Source organism: Hemiscyllium ocellatum, chromosome 7 (genome assembly GCF_020745735.1).
Source record: "Hemiscyllium ocellatum isolate sHemOce1 chromosome 7, sHemOce1.pat.X.cur, whole genome shotgun sequence".
NCBI classification, from domain to species: domain Eukaryota; kingdom Metazoa; phylum Chordata; class Chondrichthyes; order Orectolobiformes; family Hemiscylliidae; genus Hemiscyllium; species Hemiscyllium ocellatum.
Window position 1 is genome coordinate 71,019,789 of NC_083407.1, and position 22,778 is coordinate 71,042,566.

Genomic DNA, 22,778 nt, shown 5'->3' on the forward strand with positions numbered 1-22,778 from the left:
AAGCAGAAATTCTTATAAAATTCAAGTAGTATTTAGATGTGCCCTTGCGATACCATAGCATAGAAAGCAAGGGGCCAAGTGCTAGAAAATAGGATTAGAACATTAAGTACTTGTTTTTGACTGGAGCAGACTCAATCTGCCGAGTCACCTTTTTCTGTGCTGTAGGCCTAGGCTTTGAATTCTCATATTAATGAGTGTGCGAAAATTGTTTATAATACTTGCAAGTGCATGAATAAAATGTATTGTTGGTTATTCACATATGACTATGATTTCAGCAATTATTGTCATAGAGTAACACAGCATGGAAACAGACTCTTCAGTACGACTTGCCAAGCATACATCCCAATTTTACCTAGTCTCATTTGCAAGTATTTGGCCCACATCCCTTTAAACACTTCCAATTCATATACCCATCCAGATGCCTTCTACCATTTCCTCTGGCAGCTTGTTCCATATACGCACCACCCCCTACGTGAAAACGTTGCCCCTCAGGTCTTTTAAATCTTTTCCCTCTCACCTCAAACCTATGCCACCTAGTTTAGCAGTCCTCCACCTGAGGAAAATGACCTTGTCTACTCACCCTAACCAAGCCTCTCATGATTTTATAAACCCCTATGAGGTCACCCTTCCGCTTTCAACATTCCAGAGAAAAAAGCCTTTTCAGCCTCTCCCTATAGCTCAAACCTTCCAGTTGTGGCAACATGCTTGTAAATCTTTTCTGCGCCCTTTCAAGTTTAACATCCTATCTATAGAAAGGTGACAAGACCAGAATTGTACACAGTATTATAAAAGTGGCCTCATTAATGTCCTGTATAGCCACAACATGACTTCCTAACTCCTATAATCAACATAATGAAAATGAAGGCAAGCATTGTAAATGCCTTTTTGATCACCCTGTCTACTTCAGACTCTACTTTTGAGGAACTATGCACCTGCACCCCGATATTCACATCCATATTGTAGAAATGAAATCATAATATCTGTTTTCAGCTTCATTCCTTAGATGTATGCTGATACTTTTCTGATTTATTCTTACTTCCATTAGGCCTACTACCTTCCTATCATTAGACCAAAGCTTGATATCACTTCTTGCTTAACCAGCATACTCTTTTAAACCCTGCAGTGCGGTTAAGCACCATAGCTCCTTCCAAACACATTGCTAACAGACACTGCGGATATACCTGTACCCCATGGAGAAGGTAACTCATCACCAAGTTCTCAAGGGCAATAAAACACTTCAGTCAGTGACATCACCTTCTGCAAATGAATGAAAAAGCCTTAGCTCTTGAGTTTTCAATAATTTTTTTTCATACCAGCTTAAAGGAAATAAATGTCCATGATACTTTGTATACATATTGCATTTTATTTTGCAAGGATGAGAACCATTACTTTCCAATGCAAAATTGCAACTTGAAATGTTCGGCTGTCAAAACAAATAGTTGTTCATCTGTATTTTAAAGCTCCTTATCATCAAATATCATTTAATATGTAATTACTGTAATATGTAAAACAGATTAGGTATTGAAAAACAAAAATTATAGCAAAGGCATTGAAGTATACATTTCATATTGGCACAAATTAAAGCAGCAACTTAAAAAATTTAAAACATTAACTGCAAGGGAAATATTTTTATCATCTACGAACAGATATAATAAAAGCCTAAAAGTACCACTGCATCTGTCTAAGAACAGTAAAAAGGACTGCTTAGTCCATGGACATTCTAAAATATTTTGTAGCACCATTGAGCTTTTGTACCAACCACTAAACTTAACAGTTGACAGGACTGAAAAGCTTTGGGGTAAGAATTCAATTCAGTGCAATGCTTTCAATTCCAATATTACTTTATTCTCAGATCTTAATATCATTGCAGCAATGTTAATTAGTCAATATGGCTTCTACAGTCAAAGCTGACAATGGCCTGTATTCAAATGCAAGCTGTGCAGAATACATATGGAATGGAGTCCATTTCGCTCACTTGCAGAATGTGTTGCTGCAATAATTCTACACATATAATGCACAGGTGGGATATCAGGCTTATTTTCCAAAGTATAACTGCACATGTTGGAGACAAAAATTGCTTCAAGGTCCATTATCAAAATTTCACAGTTTATGCACACTTGGAATGCAAACCCATTTTCCAATATGAAGTCGTTCCATCATATGCAAAACAAATTTCTAGTATCTGAATGGTATGCTGAGGAGATTATTCCAGTCTTGCTTTTGGCCATACACTAAAAGAGCTGATCCATTAACTGTCCTTTGGAATGTGTTCTGGCGACTGCGGCTTCTTTTGGCTAACCAATCGCATCTTTTCTCGGATATGTTCTGCTGTAGAGGCCATGTCACTTGGACTTCCAAAGTACTGCTCGGATCTGAAAAACATTGATAATATATTTAAGTATGGAGAGGTAGGATAATTGAAATGTAAAATAATCTTAGCAGCTGAAATAAACTTTGATGAACTTCTGCATGGAATTCTGAATGTTTGATATCCTGTTTGCCTAAGATGTTCAATGGATGTGGTTGTCATTTTATTGCTCATTCCTACTTGTTCTGAGACAACCACATTGCTGTGGGTCTCAGGTCACACGTAGGCCAAATGGAGTAAGAATGGCAGATTTTCTTCTCTGAAGGGCATTACATGTTTTTACAACAATGATTACTTGGTCATCATTAGGCCAGCATTTTAAATCCAGATTTTTATTGAATTCAAATTGCAAGAAATGCCATATTGGGATTTAAACCCATGGCATCAGAACATCAGCATAGGCCTCAGGATTACCAGCCCAGTGACCATACCAGGCCACTACTTCCCTTAATTTGAAGAATGTTGCAAGGGTGTTCACCCTCTTCAAGAACTAAAGAAATGGTGGAGATTTGTTTAACTTTATCATCTCCAAATTACCTGTAAAAGAAACTCTGTGGGATTACATAACTCTTACATAACTTTATTGTGCTGCCGATTTTATAACTGAGCTAGCTTAAGTCTGCACTTTTGATGTTTAGCTTAAATTTACAGGATCTATTTCGGTGGCAAATAATTTTTTAGGCATTTAGATAGGTAATGCCAGAGCAAATGTTACTTCTCTTATGCAACCTTGGACAATAAAGCTAATCACAAATTTATTGGGAAGTTAGACAAGCCATTGTTTAATAAACAATATGAGATACAAGTAAGTCACATTTCACTTTTAAATTACATACTGATCACGATATAGTGAAGAAAGTGTATAATATTTCATGACCTCTGAGTTCACAATGAAGATGGCTAATGTGGAAAACTAGAATAATTTACTTCATGAATTTGCTACCAAGTGTCAGCAGCAAGTACTCAAATGCATGTACAACACAGATAATGCCAAAATAAAAAAAGTCTACTTGCGCAAATTATATCCTTTAATTTAAATTTCAGAAAAACTGGTTTTCTAACTTTCACATCTGTTGCCTATAGTCTGAGTGACATTATAAGCAAGTCATTCATTTGTGACTATTGCACTATGGATCTACACAAATTAGAAACTGCATGAAGGCTGCCAACTCATTTTGCACTGGACCACTCAATCTTGTCTGAAGAATTTCAAACTATCGTGTCTGAATTTTACTAAAAGGTTGGCATTGCATTAGGCTCCAAATCCAGATGCATGGTGGGCATGATACTGGATCTTACCAGCAGCATCCAATGAACAGCTGATGGGTGGAGGTTGGAAATGCCCAATAACAGCCGTTGGATCAGACAGGTCCCAGAAAGTGAAATACAATCACTAAATCTAAGATTGACAGCTGCAATTAAAACACTACTGAAACAGACACTAAAAGGATGCTTTCAAGAAATGACTGCAGAAAGGGGAAAAGTAGTTCCTGAGTTTAATGCTTCCTTGGAAATGCCTCTCTAGCTGGGAAAGGCACAAAGAGTAGTGTCTTTGCCAGTCAATGTGAATAACATAAGTGAATCGCACAAGAAAGGCATGGTTGAAGGTATGGAAAATCCACATTTCAAATCTGGACAGTGGCTTAACTTACGATGGAGCATTCAAAAAGCTTGAGAGCTTTGCAATCTTACGTTCAGTGAGATGATCACACTATCACTTTTTCATGCTTCTGTCACCTCTAAACATTTCTTCAACATGCATCTCATGGAACATTAATTTCTTGACTTGTTGAAAATTCAGCCTTTCCCCCTTGTGTCATGTCCCACATTCAACATGATTTGCCCATCACTTTTGATGAAGTACATTTGCTCCCTGCTTTTGACTATAGTGGATTTAAAATATTCTTCTTCAAATTGCCATGAGTGATTTGTGATAGTTAGAGCTCAAAGGACACCTTGCACAAATATATATCAATAATATAAATCTTACCCATCAGGATAAATCACAGGCACTGTTAATCTATCTAATAATGATTTTCCAGTGACTTCAACTTCATCAAATCTTTCTAGAAACTCCTTCCAGGCTTCAGTCTGCTCCTCTAGTTGTGAATTGTCTTTTAATATCTGAAGAAACAATGATTATAAATTATGAAACATAAGACATGTGACATAACCATGGACTGAATAAAGTTCCAGTCAGTTCTAATTAAGTAGCATATATATGCAGCTATAAAGTATATGTCAGAATATTAAATTATATCAAATTGCCCAATTGTGAGACATTTGGAGGTGCAAGTTTGACTGAAATACAAAGTGCGGCTTATAGAGCACTGCAATATACTTTTGTGAGAATTATTTGACATGCATCTACTTGCTAAAATACAAACCTTGAAGCAAAGTATAATCTTTAAAATTAAATATATTTATCGTGGGTATATACATGGGAAGTCAGAGCTACACACAATTCACCAAAAGTATATTAAAACTAAGTAGAGAAAATTTTACTGCTAATAACTGTAAAGTGCATAAAAATTATGCATTCTGTGAAATGAAAACTTTCTTGATGTAAAAGTACATTTCATGAAGAAATATAAACATTTTGGAAAATAGTTTAATCTCAAAAACAAATATTTTAGCTTGAATAATTAACATTAGAAAGCTACACTTTCTGAAGCATGAATAAATAAAATTATTTTAATTACACATCAATTAGAAGTACACTTCTCTTATTCCCACTCTGCAGAATGAGGAGACTCTTTTAGTGAATACTCAATGGAGACAGCAACTAAATGCACAAATGAGCCATCAGCAGCCCCTAAAGAGATTAATTCCATTCATACCAATGTAATGGAGTGAACATGCTATGCTACAACACTTACTTGCATTAGTTTCTACAAAATGATCAAATCCAGTGGAACTGATCTGGAATTATTTAACCATGCCCTTAGAAAATGGTTAGCAGACATTTATTCAGAAGCAAGTGCTTCCAGTTCTTAATAGCTGCAATTAGATTGAGGTTTCTCTTTCACACAACAGAAACACATGGACAAAGTGTTTTCACAATAGCTGAGGAGGCAATGTTTGTGTGACATGACACTGACTCATATATCAAGAAACTTCCTATCACAAATTCAGATCCATATGGAGTTAACCTTGATGCAAGTCAAGCACAACAACTGACCTCAGTCCCTCAGGTCAGGAAGGTAAAAGAAAAATCATCTAGGCTTCCTATTCCTTATTGGCACCCAGACACATTCTCTGTAAAAAGTGCAGAGAGAAATGTCAGAGATTGACAGAATCAGGCTTGATTACTTGGTCATGCCATGAGAATTTACTTACTAGCCAAGCCTAAAAATGAAAGGTAAATGAGTCACTACATTCAGGAGGGCAGTAAAGAAAAGTACTTCTGAGGTGCTACTGTGTATCTAAATACTTCTAGACCAAAAACAAAATAAAACACAAGCCTTTTCAGCAGCCAAGTTAAATGCACAAGCCAAATTCAGTCTGTGAATCCGTTCTTCTGATGTCACTGTAAACTGTTTCCAGACTCTGTTCAATCTTGGTAGTGTCTCGCCTGATGACCTTGTGGTGCACCGTAGAGACTGGCACAGCACTACTGTGGCCTGCAGCAACTGTCTTCCATAGTCGTAGGTGCTCTAGGTAATCATTAGATAAGATTAAAGAGAAAAGATGTAACTTGACGCATATTTTGCATCCTATTGGCAGTAATCTATCTCATTTCAGCAAAACTCAATGATTGTTTGGGTAATAATACATCACTAAAAATGATTTGGAGATGCCGATGTTGGATTAGGGTGTACAAAGTTTAAAATCACACAACACCAGGTTAGAGTCCAACAGGTTTAACTGGAAGCACTAGCTTTCAGAGCGCTGTTCCTTCAACCACCTGAGGAAGGAGCAGCGCTCCGAAAGCCAGTGCTTCCAATTAAACCTGATGGACTATAAACTGGTATTGTGAGATTTTGAACAAAATCACGAAAAACATTAAACTTCTCTAAACAGACATTCATTAAGCAATGCAGGATACTTTAAGTTATCAGCATACCTAGCTTCATTGAATAATTCATGCGGTCAACTATCAAGAAGCAATCTTCTGCCTCCCATAATTTTGTACAGTGTGCCACCATACACCTGTATTTAGCTAGGTTGGGGGCTGTAACAGGAATTATAAATGGGCAGGTAAGGCTAATATTAGTGCCAAAGTCTTTGGAGTTTGCAAATATATTTTTAAATAGGGTTCAGGATATTTCACTGATCTTTTAGCACTTTCTGACATCAGCAAAACTTGGCAATTTCCCCTCTTCTCAAAGTCCGAAATATTCCTCCGCGTGATAACAATTTTCATATATTTATACCAATCTGATGTACTGTATTTGCACACATTATGGATAAAACTTACTTGCATTCTGCTTTGTTGAATTTTACAATTTTGTTCAGAACCAATATCTGGTTCTTCATGACTAGCCATCTCAACTCTTGCTCCCATTATATGATCTTTCTCTGTACTAATATTTCATGTTTCATCAATGTCTTAATGTTTCATTAAGTTCAACATAAAATTCAGGAACTGTGTCAGCCTTGGCTCGTTAGAAGCACTTTCATCTCTCAACCTAAAAGGTTGAAGAAACTGCACTCCCTCTTAGGATTGCAGCATACTATTAAGTTGAGTTCAATGTCCCCATTATGCTGAACTCATCTGTAAGTTGTGCCTTATGTTGGAAGGTATCATGAAGGCTTTATTTCAGGCTAAGTAGCACATTTATCCAGCCATGCAAACAAAATTAATGTAACACACATTGAAAATTAACTGACCATGACATAACAATAGAATTTGACCAATAATAATGGTTGAGACTTTAATGCAGTATTGAAGAAGTTTTGCATTGTTAAGGTATTGTTTCTCAGAAGAGATATTAATTTCCATTCCTTTGCAAGCTCAGATGGATTCTTCCATGCAGCTGGTACTTTGAAGCTTTACTTTTGCTCTTTTCCATGCCATTTCACAACCTACTTAGCTATTTCCACACACTTTTGTTATTGTAATCTCATTTCACTATCTGTTGGATTCATTTCCATACAACATCTGTAAATTTTCACCAGTCTTTAAAAACAAAATCAACATGCCAAAAATGAGCAATCCTTTGTTGCAGGACATCACGGCTCCACCCCCACACAATGCTCCCTGAGGAAGGAATATGGAATTTAGCGAATGTCAAAATGTTGCCCCAAGAGTTGGAATTGGATGTTGATAATATATGCCATATAATAGTTCATTTTGAAGCTGGAGAACTGTAGCTCTCCCTTAATGTTGTGCATTCTTCAAACGTCCTTTTATCTGCACCGTGCGTGGTTTACTCACATCTGAATTCATCCCGGATCTAATTGTTCATTGCCAGAGGCAGTAGATGTGTGACTATTGAGCAATTCGTCCCATATGAATAATGAAAGAACAAAATACCCTAATGAGATATTTATGAATTCTACTCATAGACATTGAAGGGAAAAATCTTGTTCCTGACTAAATACACTCATGCTCAGCATCTATGTGAAATAATTCTCTCTTGGAACATGTAATCATAATTTATGGAAATACTTTGTAATTCCGAGCTTTAATTTTTTTTCCCTCGAATTCTAATATTCCCTTTCTTATAAGCTTGGAATCATTTGGCTCTATCTGATGATTGAGAGTAAACACCAAGATGACCACTTGGAAATTAATCCTCTTTATTTCTGCAGTGTCTTGCTGTCATTGATGATAGCAATGTTCAAGCAGGTCACATGAAATGCAAAGGCAACTAGAGAGAGACAATTAAGGCCTCTAATTTCAGAGTCAGTAAATGGGTGAAAAGGAAGACAAGAAACAACCCCAAGAAGAAAAACAATGAACAACATTTCACTTGAGGAACTTTTAACAACCAATGTAAATTAAACAAAAGAACTGCAGATGCTGGAAATCAGAAACAAAAACAGAAAGGTTGGGAAAAGTGGCAGTTCTGAAGAAAGGTCACTGAACCCGAAACATTCATTCTGCTTTCTCAGAATAGATGTTGCCAGATTTGCGGCCATTGTATCTTAGAAATTATGCACTAAATGGTAGATATGATAAAGTTAACCTTTGTGGATTTTTAGACAGTTTATTTAACTTGTACAGCACTAATTTTGGACACAAAGTGAGTGCATCATTGGTATAACGTCAAGCCTGATATTTGAGAATGTGCCGAGACTGGAAAGTTTGAGCTATAGGGAGAGACCGAATAGCGTAGGGCAATTTTCCCTTGAGCATTGGAGATCTTATAGAATTTTGAAATCATGGATAGGGCGAATAGCCTCATCCTTTTTCCCAGGGTAGGGAAGTCCAAAATTAGAGGCATAGGTTTAAGGTGAGAGAAAAAATTGAAAAAGGACCTTAGGGGTTACTTTTTCATGCAGACGGTGATGCATGTCTGGAACAAACTGTCAGAGGAAGTGGTGAAGGGGAGTACAATTGCAACATTTAAAAAGCATCTAGATGGGTATATGAATAGGAAGGGTTTAGATGCATGTGGGCCAAATGCTGGCAAATGGGATTAGGTCAGATTGGGGTGTCTGACTGACATGGATGAGTTGGATTAAAGAGTCTGATTGAATGCTGTGTGACTCTATGACTCTAAGATTTCCAACTCTCAGTTTCCATCTTATTCTGACAAAAATTATACCTAAAACATTAACTTCTCAGTTCTCAGCAGATGCTAAGTGACTGACAAGTATTTCTAATATTTTTTTTATTTGTTGATATTCTTCTTCTGGCCTTCACTTTGTTCAGTTCTACAAAAATATCTTCTAGTTTCTGGTTCTGATGAAGGATCTACATCTGATCTTTCAACATTTTCCTGTTTTACACTCACTACAATTGTGATGATGAAGAAATATTGCCCACAATCAAAGCAGAAGTGCGATTTGGAAAACAAAACTTGGCAAAATTCAAGAAATTTCAAGCAGATGTTTGGAAATTCATTGCTCCAGCAGAGCAAGTTTTATAGGATTAATATTGAGCAATAAAGGGTAAATATTTTTATTACCCTGACTGTCCTAGATGTAATTCTACTACACACTACCTGTCATATTGGATCCTTTATTGTTTGTTTCTTATCTGAAAATAGAGTTTTTTTTATTATTTTGTTTCAGGTGGTCTAAGCATCTACAGTTTACAAAACCTCCCATAATTCTGGGGATAGCTGTATTTTGATCATGTTAAGGATTTGTGAATTCAGAGGCCTGAAACTAATAACCCAGGGGAGTAATTGAAATCTGAATGGCAGTTTGAGAGTTTGAATTCACGTTAAAAAAGCTGCAAATAAAAAGAACTGACATCAGTGCAAGTAAAACCTAACTAGCTTATAATATTGATTTCGGAATGAAACTTGTCATCCTGACCTGGTGGGCCAATATATGGCTCCAATTCCACACCTGTTTAGTTGATTCTTAGCAAGCCATCCAGGTTCAGAAGCTGTTTTACAACTGCCTTGTCTGAGCAAATAGGGATGGACAATAAATCCAAGCCTTGCCAGCAATGAACAAATTCCAGAAACGGCCTTTTATTTTTAAAAAGAAAATATCTGGAACAGTCCTCATCTATGAGCATGTAAATGTTTTCTTTACCTCCTCACTTTGAACCTGTTAGCATTTGTTCTTATATTTACGAACTGAGGAGGATGATGTTTCACTTCGAAAGGACATAGGCACACTGGTGGAACGAATGAACAAGTAGCAGACTAGATGATATCCACACATGTGACGTGTTTCATTTTGGTAGCAAGCACACAGAGATACAATATAAAATAAACGATAAAATTGTAAAGGTGGTGCAAGCACAGAGGGACCCAGAGGCATAAATAATTAAAAAGGGAGAATAGCAGATTGAGAGCATGGTTAATAGGATTCCTGAAGGGCTTATGCCCGAAACGTCGAATTTCCTGTTCCTTGGATGCTGCCTGACCTGCTGCGCTTTTCCAGCAACACATTTTCAGCACGGTTAATAGAGCACACAAGTCTTGGGTTATTTAAATATGGTCATGGAGTTGAAAAGCAAGGAAGCTATGATAAAACTGCAAAAAAACCCACTAATTCAGCTTCACCTAGAATGATGTGTCCAGTTCTGGGCAACACGCTTTAGGATATGAAAATATCAAAGAGGGTGAGCAAAGATTCTGATGTGAGAAACTTCATTTACATGGAGAGATCAAGAAAGCTGGGATAGTTCTTCTTGATAAAGAATAGAGGTGTCCATGAGAGGTCTGGACAGAGTAGATATAGAAAATCTTTTTCCATAGATAGAAGGATTGAGAGCCGAAGGAAACTGACTTAAGGTACTTGGCAAAGGAAGTAACAGCAATACGAGAAAATACTTTATTTTTTTACACGGCAAATGGTGAGATTTCAGATTTCAATGTCTGAAAATATAGTGAAGGCAAATTCAATCATGGTTTTCGAAACGGATCTAAATAATTATCGGGGGGGGGGGGGGGGGAAATGAATCAGGACTCCAGAATCCAGGGAAAACGTGATCTCCTCTTGCAGTGAATTGGCATGAGATTGACAGCCAATAAACCATAACTATATCCATGGTCAAATAGTTCAACAAATGTATTTTAGAATTATTATTTCACCATATGTTATGATACTGCCCCTCTACAGTTGTAAAAATGGAAAAAGTTACAAATTTCCTACATGAGAATGTAACAGAAATCATGCCATGATTGCAATTTTCCCTCCCCGGAAGTGAAGAGAAGGGCAAATGATTGGGCACATTGACCATGGAGAGATATTCAACCTATTCTTGTCATCTCAGCTATTAGGAGTTGGGTGAAGAGGGACCTTTTCAGTTCATCAGCAAATAAGGCCTTACTACCCAAGTAACAATCACTTCAGAGTTTCAATCCACCACTGAACAGGTTACCTGTTTTGCCGGCAGGTGAAAAAAGTGGTCCGTTTCAGACATCATAGCAACCTGCCTGCTGGGTTTGGGGGTGGGGCGGGTGAGAGGGTAGGCTGGCTCAATTTATCTCATACCAAAAGAGAAAATGCTGGAAAATCTCAGCAGGTCTGGGAGCATCTGTAAAGAGAGAAAAGAGCTGACCTTTCGAGTCTAACTGACCCTTTGTCAAAGCTGGGGTTATCTCAATCCAGGGTTAGGAAAGGCAGGGGCAGGGTTAAAGCAATGATGCTGAAAGTCACCCTTGGTGTTGCTTTAGACCCTCTGACCCACCCCGACTAGCGAGACCCGAAAGAAAAAGACCTATGAGCACATGAACATTTGATTTAAAGGAACATCAGGGCACTTAATCCCTCAGGCCTGCTCTGCCATTCAATAGGATTGTGGTTGATTTGACATTTCAACTTTCTTGCCTACCCATGATAACATTTTACCCTCCTGTTTATCAAGAATCTACCAATGTGTTAAAAATATTAAAAGGCTCTGTTTGTTTATTTGAGGAAGAAAGAGTCCAAAGACAAATAATTGTTTATGAGAAAAATGGGCGACCTCTTATTGTTAAAACAGTGACTCCACTGGATGTAGGTTTGCTCGCTGAGCTGGAAGGCTCATTTCCAGATGTTTCATCACCCTACTAGGTAACATCTTCAGTGGGCCTCCAGATGAAGCACTGTTGATAATTCTTGATTTCTATTTATATGTTTGGGTTTCTTTGTGTTAGCGATGACACTTCCTGTGCTTTGCTCAGAGGCCCACTGAAGATAGGTAGATTCTTGATAAACAAGGGGGTGAAATGTTATCATGGGTAGGCAAGAAAGTTGAAATATCAAATCAGTCACATCTACAACCCCAACCTGAGCTACAAATCTTCGCTAAGTGACTCCAATTCTAGATTCTCCCACAAGGGAAAACAACCTTTCCATATGTTTCCTTGTCAAGACTACTCAGGATCCTATATGTTTCAATCAAGTCATCTCTTGCTTTTCTCAATTCCAATAGATACAAGTTTAACCTACTGAACATTTCCTCTGAAGACAACTTGTCCATTCTAGATTTTAATCCAGCAAATTTTCTCTGAATTGCCTCCAATACATTTACCTTCTTCCTTAAATAAAGAGACCTATACTATGCAGAGTAATCTATTTGTTCTCCCACTAATGCCTGGCATAATTGAAGCATAATCTCCCTACTTTTGTATTCAATTCAATTCACCTTGTAATAAATGAAAACATACTGAGCTTTACAAAAAAAAAAATCTGACCACCAAGCTAGCTGGGGAGGTAATTGCTAAGATGTTTCCCGAGTTGAGTTTTACTACCCGCACAGAGAGAGAGAGAGAGAGGGAGAGAGCTCCAGAGAGAGAGACAGCAACAGAGAGAAAGGGGGGGCGGGGCATTGGGGTGGTGAGAGAGAAGGGGAGGAAGGCCTGTTTCATTCACAGCAGGAAGCCTAACGGTACAGATGATTTAATGGTCTTATTAACTGAATAAAGCAGTCAAGTCTGGCCAGAATTGCTGAGATGCTTAGAAATCAGTGAGAAGACAACTCTAGAAATAGAAGGCAGTGGAAGACAGGAGCACATTCCCTACAAGTTAGTAAAGATATGTGCAATATAACAAGCTGTTAACTCAGCTCACATAAAGGGTCCTGGAGAAAGACATTAGCTAAATAAAATAATATTGTAATATTGAGTGAAGGTGCAGAATCTTGCCCAAAGGAAACAGATTCTCACCATGTCAACTGAGCAAGAAACTTTAGCATGGACACAGGGGTGACTCTTCAATGTCTGAACGTATGTAAGATTATTATTAGGGAAAAAAAAATTACTGATATTTGTATCTAGGTTAGTACTGTTTGTGGCCTTCTTTCATGCAATAAGCTTTCATGTTCTTCTAATAAAGTACAATGGCAGCCTTGTATATGTTCAATGTACACAACTGGGTAGCCAAATGCTGGATGAACGGCATCTATATATTTGCTGATGACACTGTGGACTCCACTTACATGTCCTGTTGCCGCAAGAAGCTGCCAACATCATCAAAGACCCACCCGACCAATGCTCTCCTTCAACCTCTTGTCAGATAGAAGATACAAAAGCTTGAACATGTACCAGCAGGTTCAAGAACAGCTTCTTCCATGCCATTATTAGACTGAGGACTTTTCTAACTTCAAATAATGCTGACCTTGTTAATGTTGACCTTGCTTCAACCTGTATGCCTCACTCTGCCCAAGTTTTTTTTTATACCCTATGATGTCCCTGTACTGCTCGCAAACAAAGCTTTTCATGTACTTAGGTGCATGTGACAATAAATCAAATCAGTGACTGAACACTACAATAAACAAAAAAGAAAAATAAAACTTATGGATTATCAAGCCAGATTTTACACTGTGATCTGACTTATCCAGTGTGATCATAAGCTGGGATCACAACAACAGCCAGATCACTCTGCATTTTGGAGTTTATGATCCCTCATCCTTTAGATAATATACTTTGCCTTATATTCTTCCTGTCAAAATTGATAATTTCACATATTCCCATATTATACTCTATTTGCCAGATATTTACTCAGTTACCCTATCTAAATCCCACTGTAGCCTCCTTACATCATCTTCACAAATTACATTCCTACCCATCTTTGCATCATCAGCTAACTTAGCAAACAAACCTGCAGTTCCTTCATCCAAAGCTATTTATATGAAATACAAACAACTGAGGGCCCAGTGCTGATTGTTACATTTGTTACATCTTGCCAATTATCTCTTCATGTCTACTGTTTCCTGTTAACTAGTCAATTTTATTTATATCTATGTCAATATGTTACTCCTAAAACTATAACTTTTATATCCTGCAAAATCTTTGATATTTGATATGGACCTTATTTAAGTGTCTTCTGGAAATCTAAATACAGAATATCCGCCAGTTCTTCTTTATCCATTGCACAAATTACTTCTTCAAAGAATTCCAGTAAATTGGTTATAATGATTTTCATTTGATGCCATCTGATTATTTGAACTTCTAAGTGCTTGCTATTAATGTCTTTAATAATAACTTCTAACATCTTTCCCAGGACAGATATTAAGCGTGTAATTTTCTGTTTTCTGTCTCTGTCCCATTCTAAATAAAGAAGCTACATTTGCTATTTTCAAACCTAATGTTTTCCAGATTTGGGGAATATTACATTAGAAAATTACAAGTCAACACATCAATTATTTGATTCGATGCTTCTAGGATGAGGTTCATCAAGACCCAGGATTTGTCAGTCCATGGCCCAAGCAAATTATGTAGTACCACTTCCCTCATGATAGTAGTTTTCTTCCCATCCATTTTCTTATTTACAGCTATTTCTGGAATGTTTGTTGTATCCTTTAACTTGAAGATTGATGTACAATTACCTATTGCTATCTAGTAATCCTAAGACTTAGATTATGCTCTGGGGACATGTGTTCAAATGTTAACATGCAGCTGGTCAAATTACAATTCAATTAATAAATCTGGAATTAAAAGCTAGTCTCAGAGATGGGGTCATGAAACGATCACTGATTTTTGTAAAAACCATCTGACTCATTCATCCACTTTAGGGGAGGAAACCAATAGTCTTTATCTGATGTCACATACTTGTGACTCCAGACCAACAGTAGTGTGATTGACTCTTGACTGCCCTCTGAGATGGACAATGCAAACACCCAATGCTGTCCTTGCAATGATGCCCATAGATCATGAAAGGGTACAATAAAAATTTGTTTAATTCATCAGCCATTCCTTATTTTCTATTATTCATTTCTCAGGCTCTCCTCCTAAAGGACCAACATTCACTTTGTTTTGATCTTTTAAATATAAATATAAAATTGTTCTTTTTTTCCAGTTGCCTTCTTTCAAATTCTAATTTTTTCCTAATTATTGAACATTTTTAGTCATTCTTCGTTTTTTTTTAATATGTTGTCTAAACTGCTGACGGTGCCACCAAACTTCACACACCAAATTGGATACGATCTTTGATTTATTAAATTAACTATGGAAGGTGGGTCCACCCTTGGAATTTTTCTTCCTTGGAATGTATCTGTGTAATGTGAAATATTCACTTAAATGTCTGCCGCTGCATTTCTACTGACCTATCCTTTAATCCACCCTCTTGCCACTAAATCCTATGAAATTAAGCCTCCAGCAATGATCTCTATGACCCAGGAACTGCTGGTCTCCAATTCGCTGATGACTCCTGTCAAGGTGCGACTTCAGCTTCAAAGTAAGTGATTTACCAAGTAGCTCACCAGTCAACTAGCCGACTGGAGCTTGAATCGGTGTGCTCTCATTGATGGGGACAGAGAGTCATTTGCTGCTGAGTGCATCAGTCCCTATACTTACGTACTGTAGAATTAAATCTCAACCACAATGTGATAGCTGGTAGACATAGAACAGGTAGTTTGATAGATAGTGGATAATTAAGTATTGCGAAATTATTCTTGGCATGCAATTGAAAATAGTGCAATTATGCAACGTAACATGTTACTATACAAAGAACAATATTCCACTTGAATAGCTGAATAGTCACTTGAATAGCTGAATAACAAAACGTGCTAAACAAAAGAAATAACAGAAACAAGGACATATACAGTGACTTTACTGTAGAAAAACATTCCACAGTACTTCCTGGACACAAAGTGAAAAAAGATTTATGAGATATGACAGCAATGTTGGTCAGAGAAGTTGTGCTAAAAGAAGGTTTAAAGAAAGAGATAGACAGAAAGTGAAGTTTAGTGAGGGACCTCCAGAATGAGACATCCAGACACAAAGATATTCACTCCATAATAAGAGGGAGTCTGAAAAATGCTGGGGAAGAGAATTTTTCAAAACCCATCTTTACGAGCAACCTTTCAGTCAATGCTTCTAACTTTTCTTTCAACTAATTGTCCAATTTTTCTTTAAGCCTTCTCAAGTGTTTTAGAGATTTTTCTATGATAAGGCACTGCATTAGAGAAAGTTATATTTGTTGACAGCAATAGTTAATTAGTTCAAATTGGGTCACAGTCAAATACCTAGAATTTGCTTCCTTTATAAATATATAGTAGCTATAGCATTAAGTACATCAACATACCTGGGCAACATCAATAAATTTGCGGTGCTTTTCCAGGAGAACTTTGGCTTCCTGTGCATCATCTCCTAATCTAATATGAGTTTTCAGGAGGGCATCCAATAGTTCACTTAGCCATTCAACTGCCTTTTACATATGAAGGAAATAAAAATTAATTGAAATACAAGGAGCATTATATTCGACATTTGAGTTCAAAATCTTTTACGTTTGCAGAAATATGCATCTTTGTTATTTTAAGTTCTGAATTTAAATAATTCAGTGACTTACCTGTGCTGCATCTTCTTCACATTTGAAAAGTTGCACCATCTGAAGCATTTTCAGTCTCCGGACATCCACCATATCCTCACATCTGCAAAATCCAGAAGCATGGAAAGGAAAATTAACAGTCAATGATCAGTTAATGAGTACCTGTCTTTGTTTCGCAGTTCAAACAATAAACTCCAATCTAATTTTTCTTTGGGAGTTAACTTAAACTTCTAAAACAAAGCAGTTCTTATGCATAAACCTCACTGAGGAAAATTCTATATGGGGAGCACAACAAATACCCAGTAATTTAGATTACATGAAATAATTAATAACCTGAATTGTAAAATGGGTACATGATTATAAAAAACCTTGAAATAACTAGTATAAGCAGGTTGCAACAAATGTTTATGTGATATCCTGAGAACATAATTAATTCAGCAATTAAAGAATACAATACAGTTTTAGGAAATATAATTCCACCACCACTAATTTAAAGCTTGGTATAATTAACGAAATCATTTAATCCAATCGTTTACTCTTCATTTCAGAAATTAGCTTAGCAATGCAATATGTCTATCAATACCCACCAAGCTCCCAAATGATATCCACCCTTCATTCATTTGTAGTCTCTGCACGAGAAATCCCTCATCATATATAGGAACAGATGTGAGTCTCACAGTTCTTCGAGCAAATACATTGCTTTCTATGAATCATAGTTGATCTAAATTTCAGTTTATTTATTCAGAAATGTAGCTGCTGCCGGTTAGACCTGCATTTGATTCCTCATCCCTAATTATTCTTGAATAGGTGGTGGTAAGCTGCCTTCTTGAAATGCTACAGTACAGGTGGTAGACGTACAGCCACAGTTTTGTTAGGAAGAGAGCTCCCAAAGTTTGACCCAGTATCAGTGAAGGAATGATACTATAGCTTCAAATCAACATGACATGTGACTTTGAGGTTACTTGCATGGTGCTCCCATGTATCTGCTATCTTTGCCATTTTAAGTAGTAAAAGTCATTGCTATGGAAGGTACTATCTAAAGCACACATTAGATTAGATTAGACTTACAGTGTGGAAACAGGCCCTTCGGCCCAACAAGTCCACACCGACCCGCCGAAGCGCAACCCACCCATACCCCTACATTTACCCCTACCTAACACTATGGACAATTTAGCATGGCCAATTCACCTGACCCGCACATCTTTGGACTGTGGGAGGAAACCGGAGCACCCGGAGGAAACCCACGCAGACACGGGGAGAACGTGCAAACTCCACACAGTCAGTCGCCTGAGTTGGGAATTGAACCCGGGTCTCAGGCGCTGTGAGGCAGCAGTGCTAACCACTGTGCCACCGTGCCGCCCATAAAAGAAGATGAAGTGTGTCTTGCTGGTGTTATATACTGCTGGAATATTGGGCTGAATTCTATTGGATATTAGCTACAGGTTAATTTTGGGGAGCTTTATAGAGGGCTTTCTCAAGCTATTCTCCAGAGATCAGCTCAATAGCTACACACTACACCTCTATGCCACCCTGCTCATTTTATCTTCTGCTCCTCAATGGCAGAAGTACTCAACATTGCCAGGACCTCTCAGGATTTCTGGTACCAGCACCATTTTAAAACTTTACTGTGCCCAGATCAAAGGAGCTGGCCCTCACAAAGCAGGAAATCCTGCAGCTATAAGAAAAGCTACGCAGGTTACCCCGAGTCCTTGGCAACATCTCATCTCAGAAGACTGTAAAAGAGTACTATTCTTTCTTTACTGCACAGTGTAGCCTAATATCTTCTCTTTGTTCAGTAGGGGAGCATTATACACTAAAAATCCTTCAAATAATTGAGAATATTCATTTTTCGAAATCAAAGAATAACACTAAACAAAAGTTCCATTTGCTTTTGGCAACTGCTTGCCTTTTGATCAGCAACAAGTTTATAATGAGTGCTCACTGCATCTAGCTCACATCTATTGGACTTGGATGCCAATTACATCCTGACTGGTTTGTCGCACCTTCGCTGCACAACTCTATAATACAGATGGTGACATTCTTCATGTTTAATATCCTTATCTTTCTCCTTAGAAGACTGCTATTGCTCTCCCAGCTCTTAAGTGTCCAACACATCTCCTTTGGTTTGCTCCAGTTGTGTCAAGCGCATCATGATAGGATTATACAGCATATGCTGTTTGAATTGTAAGGCAGGAACCCTCACTTCTCAACCAAAGCATAAGAACCTCATTTTCAGCAGACTTATCTAATGTACCATGATGGCTCTGGTTGAAGAATGGGCTGCACTGTCTTTAACTCAGCCTCAATCACGAGCTTTTGTAACAGAGTTATCATCCAAGCTTCTAGAGGGAAAACCTGTGCCCATGGGGGATTCTGATGAGACTTGTTGCAACTTTATAGAGCATTGGTTAGGCACAGATGAAATACTGTGTGTAGTTCTGGTCACCACACTAATCAGAATGATGCGATTGCACTGGAGAAGGTGCAGGGAAGATTCATAAGGATGGTGCCTAGGATGAAAGCTTCATGAGAAGAGACTGGACAAGCTGGATTTGTTTTCCTTGGACCAGAGGAGGCTGAGAGGTGAAGTGATTGATGTGTACAAACTTTGAGAGGCACAGATAGAGTGGATCATGAGAGTTGTTTCTCTATGGCAGACATATCTAAAACCAGAGGGAATACTTTTTTAGGTGAGGAGTAAGTGATGTAAAGGGGTTCTAAGGAAAACATTATTCACTCAGAGGCTGGCAGAAACATGAAGTTTGCTGCCTGAGAGGATGGTTGATGCAGGTATTCTTGCAATTTTTAAGAAGCTTCGGGATGAGCATTTAAAATGCAGGTCATAATAGGACCAAGTGTAGGTAAATGGGATTAGTGTAGTTTTGAGTTTGTTGGCCAGCATAGAAATGGTGGGCCGAAGGGCCTGCTTCCATGCTGTTTAACTCTATGATTCTGAGGACGGCCATGGGATGCTTCCACATGGTCATCTGACATTGTGCAAATGCAGTAGAAGATTGTAAGTATTGTATGATTACTGATACCTTACTTCCCCTCCTTCAACTCATATATCACCCAAGAAATGCATAGAAGAGCATGTTAGTGAATATTTACAATTTAAAGTTAAAGGAAAACAGCTCCAGACCCTTTTTCAGTCCATGGGATCTTGGATTACCTTTGTGAATTGTGCTCCACAGGTGCCACTGTTAAGCTTGCCTATGATAATTTCTGCCTCACAGCAATAACTATAATCAATCAGAAATGACCATTGACATGGACAAAATTGCTTGCGACCAGTAATTGTATCCCACATGGCATGCATCTCACATACAAGGTGCTATAATTACAGATGACTTCAAGCTCTGCAGTGCAAGTGCCTGGTTAATCCAATTACCTCTTGAATGGATTCACTTTGCTCACAAGTAAAGCCAGTATGCTCAGATAGAATAAAACACTTACTCCGCTCAGCTGGATGTGGTTATAGCCATTTTCTAATACTATTGTGGATTTATAATCGACGTGAGCATGCAAGGCAATACAGGTTGTTCTTGGCACAGTGGCATCCTCAACCAATTGGTCCCTTCAAACCACCATGTTCCTTCCTTCCTTGGGCCCTGATCAAGCCCATCAATACACAACCTGCATACGTTCTCAGACATCTCTTTCTTTAAAACTTCACCTTCTAACATTATCAACTGAGGTCTGATCCAAAAGTTTAGCCATGCCAATCATCGTGCTGCACTGTGCCCCTGCCAATCTCAGATTTGTAGTGACCATGCCCCCCGCCACAGCAACCACCATCATACCCCTTCACAATTATTGTCCTCTCTGCATCTCAGCATATTGCCTCAAATCCCCAGAACATATTTTTCCCAATTTCCTTGCCTCAGCAGTAGCCCCTAATAATCCCCTTCGACTTTCATCGACGTGACCCCTATGACAAATCATAGCCTGTCCAACATTTCTCCTGAGCTGTGAGAAGGCTTCACATACATTGATCGGTATGCCCGGTATGCCAACAGGTTAACCTCTGGCTTCAGAGAGACTATGCACTGAAAAAAAGACAGCATTTCTCCGACCAAAATAGACGGACAGCCCTGACTGATGAGTGACAAGGTCTCTGACTGATCTGTGAATTTTCCAGTTCTGAATGATGGAACAAACAATAAAAGGCAAGGCAAAGGAGAAATGATGAGTTCATCCAAGTGGGTGCAAAATGAGAGTGCTGAGATAGCAAGTAAGGGATCCTGATATGCATACTGGTTTAATTCATGAAAAATTAATAATTTTGGAATTAAATCTGAAATCTTTCTAAGAATAGATTATTTTGCCCCTTGAGCCTGCTCTACCATTGAACTTGGTCATGGCTTATTTTCCATTTCAACGTAATTTTCCCATGCTATCCATATCACTAATTTCTCCAAATCTATCAGCTTGAAAATATTCAATGTTTGAAAGTCTCCAGGCTCGAACAGAATGCTCTGGGGTATAGCATTTTACATATTCATCACTGTCTGAATAAAGAAATTCCTCTTTACTTCAGTCCTAAATGTTCTAACTCTTATTCTAATACTGTGTGTCCCAGATCCAGACTTCCTCACCAGTGAAACATCCCTGTACATACTCTTATCGAGTCATTTAAGAGTTTTGTATGCTTCAATGAGATTACCACTTATACTTAGAAACTTTGGAGAATTAAAGCTCAGTTTTCTCAATCTTTCCTCATAAGACAATCCAGCTATTCTAGAGATTAATTTGATGAGCTTACTGCACTCCTTATACGGACACTACATCCTTCCTAGTTAAGGAGACCACAGCAGTACAGAATACTTCAGGTACAATCTCACCAAGGCCCTATACAGCCTTTTTACTTTTTTTACTCAAGTACTCTTGCAAAAAAAAAGCCAACTTAGGAAATCTTAGGACTGGTGACAAAAAGCTTGATTAAAGAGATAGGTCTTAAAAAGACAGAGTAAGAAAGGCAGTTGTTCGGTGAGGGAACTCCAGACCTCAAGGCTAAAAGTCACATCTGTTTGCATCTTTCACCACCCTTACTCCCCTAGCCCTTCTGGACATACATTTTATTGCATTAATCCAGATAAACCTTTGCCCCCATATTACTTACAAACGCAATTTCAAGCAGCCAACTACCTGATTTTTGACCCTTCATAATACTCCCAAAGCTGTCAACCTGCTCAACTAGTCTTTGATATCCTTGTTTACAGTTAGATCTTCAGTCTCTTCATATATGGCCATTTCCACAAATATGTTCTCCATCTTCGCTCTCTCAAGCCGATGACTAGTGGTGTTCCGCAGGGGTCAATGTTGGGACCACAGTCAGTCACAATATACATAAAAATCTGAACAAAGGAATTGAGGGCATCGTTGCTAAGTTTGAAGATGACATAAAGATAGGTGAAGGGACAGATAGCATTGAGGAGGCAGGGAGAGTACAGAAGGACATGGATAGACTAGGCGTGTGGACAAAGAAGTGACACATGAAATACAATGTGAGAACACCTGAGGTTGTGCATGTCGATGGGAAGAAGAAATAGATACAAGCTTTGGAAATCTCAAGCACAAAGGGACTTAGGAAAACTCTTTCAGGGTCCTCTTAAGATTAACATGCAGGTTCAGTTGACAGTTAGGAATACAAATACAATGATAGCATTCATTTCAAGAGTTTAGAATACAAGAGCAGGATTGTACCACTTAGGCTGTATAAGGCACTGGTCAGAAACAAAATCAGAGATTGCTGAAGAACTGAAACGTTAACTTGGTTTTGTCTCCACATGCTAAGTTTTTCTAACAATTTCTGATTTTGTTTCTGATTTCCAGCATCCACAGTTCTTTGTTTTTTTTGTGTAGGAATTAGGTTTTATTTTCACATATACTCAAGTACAGGGATCCAGGAGCACAAATGAAAAATGTACAAAGTCACCACTCCTGGAGGAGGCACAAGGTACCTAAGTACAAGATCCTTAGATACAAGTACAAAAATAAAAAAAAGTTAAAAGTACATTACAGTTCTTCTCAGTATAAAGTAGTAAATAAAGAAATAAAGTTAAGTTGAAAATTACAGTCATTC

At 38.0% G+C, this 22,778-nt stretch overlaps 1 protein-coding gene across 5 annotated transcripts in view; it reads right to left on the minus strand.

The window, feature by feature from the left end:
- Nucleotides 1-1,431: 1,431 nt before the first annotated feature.
- sestd1 (SEC14 and spectrin domains 1) overlaps nt 1,432-22,778 on the minus strand; it is a 131,693-nt gene continuing 110,346 nt past the window's right edge. For all 5 annotated transcript variants that reach the window (XM_060827962.1, XM_060827961.1, XM_060827964.1 and 2 more), the window contains 5 exons: nt 16,715-16,796; nt 16,451-16,573; nt 5,833-6,024; nt 4,359-4,492; nt 1,432-2,372 (listed from right to left, as the gene is read on the minus strand). In XM_060827962.1, the coding sequence (XP_060683945.1) occupies nt 2,249-2,372; nt 4,359-4,492; nt 5,833-6,024; nt 16,451-16,573; nt 16,715-16,796 (655 nt within the window). In that variant the 3' untranslated portion in view covers nt 1,432-2,248. The remainder of the gene's footprint in view (nt 2,373-4,358; nt 4,493-5,832; nt 6,025-16,450; nt 16,574-16,714; nt 16,797-22,778) is intronic.